This window comes from Natator depressus, chromosome 2 (genome assembly GCF_965152275.1).
Source record: "Natator depressus isolate rNatDep1 chromosome 2, rNatDep2.hap1, whole genome shotgun sequence".
NCBI lineage: Eukaryota > Metazoa > Chordata > Testudines > Cheloniidae > Natator > Natator depressus.
The window spans coordinates 75,977,628-75,990,619 of record NC_134235.1 but is presented as its reverse complement, the minus strand read 5'-3'; the positions used below and the strand labels follow the sequence as shown (position 1 = coordinate 75,990,619).

Here is a 12,992-nt window from a genome sequence, read left to right as displayed (position 1 = left end):
CAGGCTTTACATGCCTGGCACCTCTGCCGCGACGCGATACAGCGTGTCGCCTCGGACAGGCCCTCCCTCGCGAGGCTGGTGATCTCGCCACGCCCGTCCGCTCCTGCAGCCACCCCCACTCCTACCGATGCAACACGGTGTGTCACCTCAGAAAGACCCTCTCCCGCGCCAACAGAGGGGCTGCCGATCCCACCACCCCCGTCCGCTCCTGCAATCATCCCTCCCCCTGCTTCGCCCCCAGTGCCTCTATTACCACCGCCTCCCTGGCCTTCCCCACCAGAGCCGGTGTGTGATTACCCTCCGCCCGTGGGGCCCCATGCTCCGGGGCCCCCCGGGGGGTCGTCTGCGTCTGCTCAGAGGCTTTCGCTGGTGCAACAAATGGTTCACGCAGCGAAGACTCGCTCAGATCTTACAGCAGAGGAGCTGGCTGATCTGGTCTCAGTTTGTCCTGTGACCTGGCAGGATGATGGCCAGGGCAACCAGGTTGCAGACTGGGTCAGTTTGCCTTACTCGGTGATCAGAGAGGTAAAGAAAGCAATTCGCGAGTTCGGCCTGACTAGCACGTATGTGCGTGGTCTCATTGAAGGGATAGGTACTGGGTACACCCTGATCCCTGAAGATTGGAAGGCGCTGTTGCGCATGATGCTGACACCTAGTCAGTATGTTATTTGGCTTAGTGAGTATCGGCAGATGGCGGAACGCCAAGCCCAGGTATATAGAGAGCAAGGTGTCATTTATGAGCACTTGGCAGGGGAGGGACAGTTTGCTACTGTTCAGCTACAGTCTCAACTCCCTCAGGCCGTCTTCCCCATTATTTCCGCCTGCGCCCAGCATGCTTTCCGGAAGGTCCCGGATTCGGGCAGGCCTACTAAAAGCTTTGCCAGTATCCGTCAGGGTGCATCAGAGTCCTTTATGGATTTTACCAACAGATTGCAGGAGGCTATCCTCCGACAGGTGGATAACCCTGCGGCAGCTCAGGAGATCCTGTTAAAAATGGCGGTTGAAAATGCGAACGAGGATTGCCGCCGTGCTCTCCAGGCTGCACAAGCCTCTGGAATTCTAGAGCTGTCGGACATGCTGCGGGCGTGCCAAAACATCGGAACCCAAGCACATAAGGCTGGAGTTCTGGCTGCCGCCCTGCGAAAAACCGGGAAGGAGGGGAAGCGTTGTTACCGCTGTGGTAAGGAGGGTCACTTTCAGCGGGAGTGCTGCTCATCGACGGCGCCCGCCCGCCCCTCAAAGAAGTGCCCCAAGTGTCGGAAGGGCTATCACTGGGCTAATCAGTGTCGTAGCGGGTCGGGAAACCGCACGACGGGTCCCCCCCGAACCCAGGGCCAAACGGGGGTGTTTCCCACTCAGACAACTGTTCCTCTGCCTTACAATCCATAGATTCCATGAGGGCGGCGACTGCTGGAAGTGCAGGGCTTGATTTGATTATGCAGGAGGACGCTGATTTTCAGTTGCCAGGGGAGGTTTGCGCCATACCTACACAGGTGACGGGACCTCTCCCTGCCGGATTTGTGGGTCTGGTTCTCCCTCGCTCACACGCTGGGAAACAGGGTTTTTTTTGTCATCCCAGGAGTCATCGATGCTGATTACACTGGTGTTATTAAGGTTCAGGTGTGGACCCATCTTCCGCAATCGCTCCCGCGTGGACGGTCAATTGCACAATTGATTTTAGTCCCCTATCAGGTGCCAGCCGCAGAGGATCGAACCCGGGGCGGGAACGGCTTTGGATCAACGCTGTCTCAGTCGCCATCTCACAATACGTCCTCTCCACTTGTTGCTCTAACAATGTCGGTCCACCCCTCGAAACCTCAGTTAACACTTCTTTTAAATAATGTTCCTTTTACAGGGCTGGTGGACACTGGAGCTGACGTTACGGTGATTCGTGATCCGGAGTGGCCAGTCGGTTGGCCAACAGTTCCTTCTAAAGAGTTGTGGGGGATCGGGGGTAGCAAACCCGGGCGCCAAAGTTTGTCTTGGGTCACGGTCTCTAAACCAGGAGGCTGTGCCCTTGCTACAATCCGCCCTTTTGTACTCCCTGTCCACCTCAGTATTTGGGGCCGCGATTTACTTACAAAGCTGGACACCACCCTCGATATTAATATATAATGGCCCAAAATCCTCCCTCACCCACCTTGCCATCCGCATTACCATTGGTATGGCAATCCTTAGAGCCCGTATGGATTGACCAGTGGCCGCTCCCTCTAGAAAAGCTGAAAGCGCTTCATTCACTTGTACAACAATATTTGCATGCACAGCGCTTGGAGAGCTTTACTAGTCCTTGGAATTAGCTGCTGTTATTTTGGCCTTTCAATTTTTTGCTGATTGTCCCTTTAATTTGATCATGGACATGCATTATGTTTATCAGGTAATTGATCATTTACCCCTTGCCCTCATTACCCCTCAGGTCGATGCGGACCTTCTTCGCCTGTTTTTGTCCTTACAGTATTTCATCACCACTCGTAATTTCCCTTATTTTGTTGCTCATATTTGCAGTCATACCCCTCTGCCTGGGCTACTCATTGAAGGCAATGCGCGCGCCGATCGCACGTTACGTGGTCAGGTAAATTCCCTTTTTTCTGACCCCATTGAAAGCCATTCCTTTTTTCATCAGTCTGCCTCTGTTTTGGCCCGGCAGTTTCATATTCCTGCTGATCATGCACGTTCTATTGTTCATTCCTGCCCCCACTGTGCCGCTGCTGCCCCTACCTTTTTTTATGCCGTTAACCCTAGAGGTACCGCAGCGAATCAGCTGTGGCAAATGGACGTCACTCACATGCCACAATTCCACCCCTATTCGTTTTTACATGTTTTCATTGATACCTATTTGGGATTCCTTTGGGCGACCCCACAGCGTGGGGAAGCCACTCCCAAAGTTATTCACCATTTGCTAGCCTGTTTTGCTGTTATGGGTCACCCGAGCCAGATAAAAATGGATAATGCCCCAGCCTATTGCTCCACAGCACTTTTCATCTTTTGTGCCCAATGGGACATCCGTCTCAAACACGGGATCCCTTATAATTCCACAGGCCAAGCTATTGTTGAACGTGCAAATCGCATGCTAAAAATCTTGCTCGACAAACAATTAAAACAAGGGGAGCTGCGTCTCCGAATCTTAGGAGACATTCAGCAACAATTGCATATCCTTTTGTTTACTTTAAATAATTTAACGCTGAACGCAGATCAGCAGACCCCCGCGGATCGGCATTTTCACAAATGGAAAGACCGCGTGTCTATTACCATCAGCTGCCCGATCCGCAATGGTTGGGCCCAGTGCCTTTAATCACTTGGGGTCGGGGATATGCTGCTGTGTTTCTCCCTGCAGGACCGTTGTGGGCTCCGGCCTGGTGTGTGCGACCGGCACTGAAACAGCATGGCGTGGCACCAGGGCTGTCGAACCCCATACCGGATTTTCAGCTGACCTTGGAGGAGACCGCGGTGCCTCCCGGGTCGACAACGGCGGGACGGAAACAGAAGAGGCGTAGCGTCCCAAGCCAGCCCGTGACATGGGGAGCAGTAAAAGCATTGGTCGCCGCGGCTCAACGAAGACTGGCAGCAAACCAACAGCCAGAGACTCTTGAGACTTTGTTTGTGGCAATTCTCGCCCAAATTACTGCTAATTCTGTACTGATTGTATGCCTTTTGTGCCTGCTATTTCCTGGAGGGGTTGATTCGGGAGCGCTTTCTCCGTTACAGGCCCGAATGACATATAACCTATGGGAAAGATTGGCTTCAATAGCAAATGTTACCCACTTTTGTTTATTTGATTTTGTAGCAGCTGAAGAATCGTTAGGTACGTGCCTTATTCCAGTATGTCATCACCCTGAGGAAATTGGGAATGAGATGATGCTCGCCGCTTACTCGAACCTCTCTTCCCAGTACTCTAGCATGGCTAATCGGGGCCAGGCCAATCACACTTTACCTTTTTAAGCTTATTTTTTGCTGCTGCTGTGTACAATATATTCCTTTTTGTTAAGGCTTTGTCGAGACCCGCCCTGGCAGGCTCCACGAGTTATGACCTTGTCTGTCCGGGAGTTAATTGGCTTGCAAATGCAAATTGATGGCTACCATGAGATGGCCGAGCACAAATAAACAAAAAAGGAGGGGATGTAGGATTCATAAAGGTTTATGCGCTTGGCAACATTCAGGGCACACCCGGAGTGTTGTGTAGGAGTAGTGCACACACAGCTCCTTTCAAGGGCATCAACCTTGGAATCTCGCCAAGATGATATGTATCGTGGGAAGCCTCTCAGGACTGGGCTCAAGGCCCGAGAGCAAGGAATGCGGTAGACAGAAATTGGTAAATAAGAATGTTAAACAAAGCCAGTGTATTCCTTTTATCTGTTGGAGAATGTAATGCGCAGGGGGAGAGAGAGAGAATAAAGGGGAAGGTGAAAAGCTGACAGGGGAAGCCCGTTAGCAGAGACCAGCCTGCTTGCTTGCTAAAAGCTGTGTTCTGTCTTGTCATTGAACCGCCACACCTGAGCAATATTTTTATACTCCTCCCTGATCATTTGTCCAATCTTCCACTTCTTGTAAGCTTCTTTTTTGTGTTTAAGATCAGCAAGGATTTCACTGTTAAGTCAAGCTGGTCGCCTGGCATATTTACTATTCTTTCTACACATCAGGATGATTTGTTCCTGTAACCTCAATAAGGATTCTTTAAAATACAGCCAGCTCTCCTAGACTCCTTTCCCCCTCATGTTATTCTCCCAGGAGATCATGCCCATCAGTTCCCTGAGGGAGTCCGAGTCTGCTTTTCTGAAGTCCAGGGTCTGTATTCTGCTGCTCTCCTTTCTTCCTTGTGTCAGGATCCTGAACTCGACCATCTCTTGGTCACTCCCTCCCAGGTTCCCATCCACTTTTACCTAGGATTTTTGCACCCTTCCCTTTTGGCAAGCTGTACTAAATATTCCTTTCTTCTGTTTGTGAGTACTATTGAAAATCTTTCAGGGTCTACAGCCTTAGTGTTTAACACATGAAGCACTTTGACTGCTTTCCCCCGAACTCAGAATACGCCTGGAATACTAAGTAGTCTCTTAAAATATTTTGTGTACAACAGCATTCCACTGACTCCCTTGCAGGGGGCTAACAAATTACTTTATTTATTGGAAATTAAATTATAAAATCATGCCATAACCACCCCCTCTGATGTACTGTGTAACTGTTACTTGGTTTGACAAGCTGGATGAAGGGGAGTAAGCACATATTTCACAGTTGTGTTTTTTTCTTTATTTTGATATAATATATCACTTGGGAATTCCACTTTAAGGCATTATAATAAGGACACACCCTAGCAGATGGTTGTTCTACATTTACTTCCAATTTTCTCTTCCTCACAAAATATAAAAGGAGTTATAAGTGAAGCCCTTTGGTGTAATCACTTCAATTACACAATCTTAGCTTTAGCACACCAAAGTCTGGAGTCTCAATTGCCTTATACTGGTAATTATTTTTCTTTATTAAGGAGTTTAATAGAATACAAATACTTCAATGATCTTGGATTTTTTCCTCCATTAATATTAGCACCTCCTCTGTGGATTCCTTTCTTGAACCTAGTGAAGATCTGTCTTCTCCTTTATCAGTTATGCCTCTTGATTTATCAGCTGGTCTAGAATTGTTCCCCAGAGATTAAATTCTTCTATGGTTGCAAAGATTTCAACTGAAATAAGAATACCACATTCTTAACTTCAGTATTCGAGCATCACTTCATTTCCGGTATTAGGAAGGGTTGAAAGTTTCATTTTATTTTTGAATTTATTAATGAATTTAGTACTCATGAAAGTGAGAAATTAATAGCAATGACTACAGATTGTAATAATAACCACTGAGTCAGTGGCTTCTGTTCCCTGCCATCTGAGAGAACTTTCAGCTTTTCAGATTGTGAGATATGTTGTAGAATTGGAGGCAAGAGATAAAGACAAGTATCTTATTAGCACTCCTGTGTGTTAGTCCTTTATTACACTTTGCCACAAGAAAATGTAAGACCTCATTCTCTTCCTATCTTCACCAGTGTAACTCCACTGATTTTACGAGAGCTACCCCTAGTTGATACTTATCATGGATGAGTTTACTCTCCCCCTTATGTCTTTGGCAAAGATGGAGCAAATGAAACCAGTTAAACTCACCTGGCTGGAAAGGAACCTGACAGGAAACTGGACAAGTTAGTAGTAGCACTTCCAGAAAATGGCATTGTAAAGTAATCAGAGAGGGTCACCCCGCTCCAGTCCTGAAGGGGTTAAAACAGCCCTGGGAAAGGGCTGCCCCAGTGGCAGCCAATAGGGTAGGCTGGTTGGGAAGGCAGTCACAGCTGGGGCCATACCCCAATCAGGCCACACCTGGTCCTGTTATAAGGGCTCAGGGAGGAGCTAGGTCACTCTCACTCTCTCTCTCTCTCTCGCTCTTGAGGGAGAAGGACCTGGATGCCTGAAAGATAAGGGTACCTGGAGTGGAGCAGGGCTGGGGAAAGGTCAGAAGAGCTGGAGAGCTCCAGCCTGGCTACTCCCCAGGCTGCAGGCCTTGATAGAGGCCTATACAGATATGGGTGCTGTGAAGAGCTGCCCAGGGTTAGGCAAAGGCAGCTGGTCCAACCTCTTTGCCAATGATGAGTGGTTTACAGACTGCAGTCTGCCCCAGTGAGCAGTGGGGCTAGATGGTGACTGGCAGTAGCCACTGAGGCAAGGTGGGGTTAGAGGGTTGGGGGTTCCCTGGAAGGGGAGACCCAGAGTGAGGGGACACTGCCAGGGGGCAGCACCCCAAGGTAAAGGGGCACTGGGGTCCAGGAGGAACATGGGGGGCCAGTGGCAGGCAAGACACTGGCCTGAAGAGGGTGCTCCTTAGGCTGGAGAGCTAATTCCAAGGACAACCAGCAGGAGGTGCTGAGCCAGTGAGTCATCACTTCACTACAGCAAGGCATCAGTCCTAAAGTACTACAACTATGCAGAGCAGCTGGAGACATGGTATGGTACCCCAAAAGGAGGCCTAGGAGCAGCACTGGTGCAAAGGCACCAGCCTATAGCATTTGCTAGTAGTCTTGTCAGACACAGAAAAGTATATGCTCATGTAGAAAAGGAACTATCGGCTTGCTCAGGTGATAATCTCTAGTCAATTGCTCTCTGTATCATCATGCAAAACTGCTAGGACCTTAACTGCTTAGACTAAAATAATTATCTACATAAAGTATGCTTGACAGTTAAGCTTGAAAAATGGAGAAATGGGATAATTTAGAATATTTTAAAAGGGTGATACATTTCCAATCACTTTGTCAGCTACATCATATCTTAGAAGCACTATCTACTATTAATCTGTGTAAATCACACTAGATATGTGCTATGTATGTGCATATTTGCACGTACATGCTGTATCTTGGGAAGTTTCACATTCCATCTCTGTTCATAAGTAGTACCCTGTACAACTCCTCTGTCTCTATATATAAATGGATATCTGCTCTTTTAATTTTTGTAAACAGTCTTTGTAGAAATATTTTAATACAATTTTTTCATATTCTAAAAAGGAATGAGGATTTATCCCTCATAATTGTTTCATGTACCATAAGCGGATGTGAAGGGGTCAGCTCACTGCTGGTGCTTCCTCCTTGCATGGCATGGCATGGCAGCGCTCTCTCTGCTGTGGTCTGCTGCCACTGGCTGCTCAGCCTCTGCAGTGGCCTGCCTCTTCCTGTGACTTGGCCCTCTGGCCAGAGTACTTCAAAGTTTCTCCCCTTCCAGGGTAGTCTATACACAAAATACAAGGGAAGTTAACACAAATAAACTGAGTTAGTAAGAGAGAGCAAGGAATGATTCCCACTCCGGGTGTTTCAGGATCTGGCCCTCCCTGACCTCAGGGAGGGGTCATCAGGCAATGGTTGTCAGGCAAGTTCCTAGGGTTTGCCAATTCTGATTGGATGTATTCCTGGAGATTTCATCAGATGACATAATCTTTAAAGATTAATCTTTAATTCCTGGAGATGCCAGGCCAATCCTGGAGGGTTGGCAACCCTACCCTTTCCTCAGGAGCAGATGGTTGAAGGTCTGTTCTCTTTCCTGGACTGCCCACACGACAAGTAAGTTGCTCTGCATCCACTTTATCTACTTCTCCAGCCTGTGCATGCCTTGCAGGTGTGGCAGGGCACAGCTGGCTAAGCCCAGAACAGTTCCTTAACCTGTGTTGTCCAGTGTGGGGTTTGTATACCCTATTGCAGCTGGGTAATAATATGGGAGGATTACATGTATTTAAGATTTTATTAAGAGAATGTTAACAAAGGTGTTATAAATGAAGCTAGCATTCAAGCCATATGCACACAGACTAACTTCCTGGGCCTCCACCAAACTCCTGCAATCTGTGCCGTTCCTGCCAAATACCATACATGTTGATATATCTTTCCTTGCAATGATTAGTTGTTGTTGTTGTCTTTGATTCAAGCATTTGCTGGGTCAAAAGTTACTAGTACATAGCTCATCAATGGGAAATGGCCTTTACCACCATCCCATTATGGCCTCTTAGACATCATAGCCCTTCAAATCAATCTCCTGCTTGTTTGTGTTTCACTGTTGGTGAGGGATTTTTTCCACCCTATTGTTGCCTTCATTCTGTTAGGTGGTGAACTGTTAGTTTTCTATATTGCTCATATAACTGGTTTTTAACTCTCCTACATCAGGCCAGCTGATGGTTGAAGCTCTTTCTATGTCCTTCTGGTCCTAGCCTAGGCCCTGGGTGTGCTGGCTATCTGCAGTTGTCTTCAGTTTGTTCTCCACCACTGTCTTGAGTCTGTAGCAACCTCATATGACCTGTAGTATTGAAATTTGGACCTTTCTTTATAAGCAATTATTATTTGTGTTGTCATTGCTTTATGTGACTATTTGATGGACCTGCTCACCTCTGGACAGTAGGCTCATGCCCTTGATTCCATTGTTGTAATGGGCTACCTGCTTAGCTTGGTGTTCTTTTAATTGCTTCTGTGTACTGTCTGTTGTTTCTCCACTGGGCTGCAGCAGACTACCCCTCCTAGGAAGCAGAGCCTTAGTTCTGTGACCTATCAGTGTCTGTGCTAGGCTACTATCTAGTCCCTGGAAGAGTTTATTTTGATAGTCCAACATTACCAGGTAGAGATCCTTTCTGGTCTATTTTGCCTTTGCCATCAGTCTTTATTGCTGATTCTGCCATTACTTTTTGGGTAGCCCGGGAAGATGTCTTTTGTTAAAATTCCCATTTGTTGCTGGATCACTAGAATTTCACTGCACTGTTCTGTGGCCCATTGTCTGAGCATGGCGTGTCAGGTACATCAGACCATGCAAAATGTGCTTTGTTTCTTGATCATAGTTTTAGCCTGAACATCCTATAGATATTTCAGTTTCTGAGAGGTGGACTAATACTCTACTGTGATGATATAGTTCCTGTGATTAAAAGTGAACAGTTCTGTGTCTACCTTTTCCCAGGGTCAGCATGGAATTTCATAGAATCGTAGGACTGGAAGGGACCATGAGGCACTCATGAGGCTGTAAAGGCTGTTGTCATTCAGTATACTTGTCAGGGCTGGGCTGTGTGAGGCCTGGGTACACTGGTCAGCTCCAAGTTGCAGTAAGGAGATGGATGTTGAGGTTGAGGTTGAGCTGGCTTAGGGTACCAGTAGTCAGAGCCAGGCACTAGGTTACAGACAGCAGGTAAGTAGAGAGTTGGAGACAAACCAGTCAGAAGTCAGGATCCACAGCAAAGCAAGGTCCAGTTTGGAAGCGAGCAGACAGTCTGTGTTGCTCAGACATCTCCCCCTTATGGCTTTCTGGTTTATATATCAGCATGAGCCAATCAGTGAGCTGCAGAGGTTCCATTCAGGAACTGCTGGGAGGTACTTCCTGCAGTCTCTAACTTCATAGGGTCCTCTAGCAAAAACCCAGCTTAAGCTTCCAATAGCAATGTGGAAGCACTGGCAGCCTAGGACCCCCCATGATCCAATGTCCTAGTTCTGCAGGTTCTTACAATGCTCTTTGCACACCTCACACTGTTTCATGTATATTCTTAATTCTTATGCTTAGCTAATGGATACTTTCACTGCGTCATCTCAGGCATGCTTCTATACACGGGAGTGAAGTGTGTATCCATCTCATGAGGGTAACTTTTAAGTCTATTGGGTTTTCTGTCTGATTCCCTTTAAATAAAATCCTGTCTTTAATATCCTACCATGTGAGGAATGAGTTGTGTAATTTCCGGTGGCGGTTGTTCCTTGTGATCTGTCCGATCCTGGAACATTAATTGTTTCACTATTGCACCCCATCCTGTTTTGTGCTTTGTTGGATTGTCTGGAGCCTCCCATCTGAGATGCAAAGGTATTGCAGCATGTTGATAGTCGGTCTCCTGTTCCACAGAGCTATCTATTTTGTATGCTGGAAGGTATGCTGTGCCGAGTATATCTGCCTCCTCTTGTGACTTTCAGGGGAGTACCTTATCCTCACAACATAGTGCTGGCTTCTCAACATGCACTGTAGTCTCTTGGGTGCACTCAGCTGTGACTTCTTCATGCTTTCGAATGGCTTGTGATCAGACTTCATGTCCAATTTGTACCCAAAAGATGAACTGATGGAATCATTCCAGTCCAACAGTGCTTTCAAATTATATTGTAGGGCTGCTGATTTTAGAATGTCTATGATTCTGGAAATATCCCCAGGAATATTCATTCCCTATGTAAAGGATCAAATTTGTGAACAAACCTCTGTACAAAGAGATCAAATTCTTGGTCTTTTTTTAAAAAGGTCAGCATGACACATTATCCATACATTTGGACAGCATACGCCTTTATATTAAGTGTAATATAAATGATAATGTCTGGATTATTGCAGAATTACAGTAAATCCTCTTGCTAATTTGGCGCAATTACAATTCCATATCATTAGGAGATCTGTTTTGAGATCCACTTATCAAACTTGTTCAGTTTTTTTTATTTATCCCAAACTTATTAAATGCATGCTTGCAAGATGGTGGTTAATTTTTGATGTTCTAACTAAGAAGAGACTTTTGGGTTACTTTCATTATGGATTTATTGACATACCCTTTGGGAATGTCAAGGAGAGAGCTGGGAAAATATTCACCAATATTTTTAAGCATATTTGGATTATCTTTTAAGTTGCATACCTTCACAACTTTCTGTGTTCATTTTTGTCACAGCCATTCATAAAAATGAATTCAACTTTGCATAAATAAAGAGGAATGGCCCGCCTTAATTTCTCTAAAATAATATGTTCAAAACTTGTACACATAATTAATTTGGAACCATTGTAAAGATGTAATTAATCTGGGAAGCTAAAGCCATTTTGATTCAGCTCTTTCCAGTTATGAAAAACTAAGAGGGGACCAGCTGCTGATAGCCTCCTGAATTATATTCTTCCTAAATCTCCCACTGAGAGTAATTGTTTCTTGCAGGTCAGCCATGTATGTCACTTCTAAGTTGTTGATATCATTAAGCTTCCATCTGAAATTGAATCTAGAAAGGCAGTTATGAAAATAGAATTTACTTAGGAGTAAGAATTCAGATTTTTTGGTAGTTCATCATATAACCATGGAAACTGGAAAATGTGTTAATCATAGAATCACAGAAGTCAGAGATGGAAAAGAGTAACAGCCCATCACCTTGTCAATAATTGACTAAAGTTGAACAGAGGGTTTGAATATACCAAATCTGTAGGTATGGATAATTTGCATTGGGTTGACTCAATTTTGATGCCAGCTCAGTGGCTAATATTTCTGGCAGCAATAACGAGAGGTTCTAGAGGTAATTTAAGAAGAGAGTGAATATAAACCTCCTCTATTAGGAAGAACTGGAAGAAGTCCCTTTACTGATTATTTTTGTGACAAGGCTGGAATATATTATAAAAATGGGGAAGGAGCTAGGCTGATTTACTCCATGAATTCCACCAAGCAAATGGCATTTTGGCTCTGCAGAAAGTCTGGCAGTAGCAGAGCACTGCTGTTCAAGGTGTTCACAAGACCCCAATCTGTTGGAGGGCCTTGAACCACATGGTGCTGCCCCAAAGTTAGGCAGGGCTAGATCATACAAGAAATAGACTGATTCAGTTGCTCCCCTGGGCAGCCTGTGGTGATCTTGCTCTGTGGAGCTTCAGCAAGGTTGTAAAGCTGCCCTCACCTGTTAGAATTCTTGTGACATTGAAGCTATGATACTGCTCCCTATTCTTCCCTGCGATGTATACTACCCACCTTGTGTACATGCATATGAACTATGTAAATCAGGAAATCTCTAATATAAATTAGAACAATGGATCACAATCACAGAAATGCAGAGCTCAAAGGGATTTCAAGATCAAGAGGTCATCTAGTCCAGCCCTCTGCACTGAGGCAGTAAACCTAGACCATCCCTGACAGGTGTTTGTCTAACCTATTCTTTAAATATCCAATGAGAAGGATGCCACAACCTCCTAGGAAGCCCATGGTAGTGTTTAACTATCCTTAGATTTAGAAAGCTTTCCTAATATCGAAACTAAATCTCCCTTGCTGCAGTAAGTAAGAAGTAAGCCCATTACTACTTATTCTACCTTCAGTGGACATGGAGAACAATCAATCACCATCCTCTTTATAACAGCCCTTAATATGTTTGAAGACTTATTAGGTCCCCCCTCAGTCGTCTTTTCTCAAGACTAAACATGCCTAGTATTTGTAACCTTCCTCATAGATCAGGTTTTCTAAACCTTTTATCATATTTGTTGCTCTCCTCTGGACTCTCTCCAGGTGGTCGACGTCTTTCTTAAAGTGTGGCACCCAGAACTGGACAATACTCCAACTGAGGCCTCACCAGTGCTGAGCAGAATGGGGCCATTACCTCCCCTGGCTAACATACAACACTCTATTAATAAACCCCAGAATGATATTAGCCTTTTTTGCAACTGTCTCACATTGCTGACTCATTCATAACCTATTTGTGATCCACTATAACCCCAAATCCTTTTACATAGTACTACTGCCTAGCCAGTTACTCCCCATTTTGT

The 12,992-nt window shown here is 45.7% G+C and overlaps 1 protein-coding gene across 1 annotated transcript in view; it reads left to right on the top strand.

Moving 5' to 3' along the window:
* Positions 1–371: 371 nt before the first annotated feature.
* Positions 372–12,992, top strand: part of LOC141981853 (uncharacterized) — a 39,687-nt gene continuing 27,066 nt past the window's right edge. The window contains exons 1-2 of the mRNA XM_074943487.1: positions 372–1,180; positions 3,332–3,799. Coding sequence (XP_074799588.1) covers positions 379–1,180; positions 3,332–3,799 — 1,270 coding nt within the window. The 5' untranslated portion in view covers positions 372–378. The remainder of the gene's footprint in view (positions 1,181–3,331; positions 3,800–12,992) is intronic.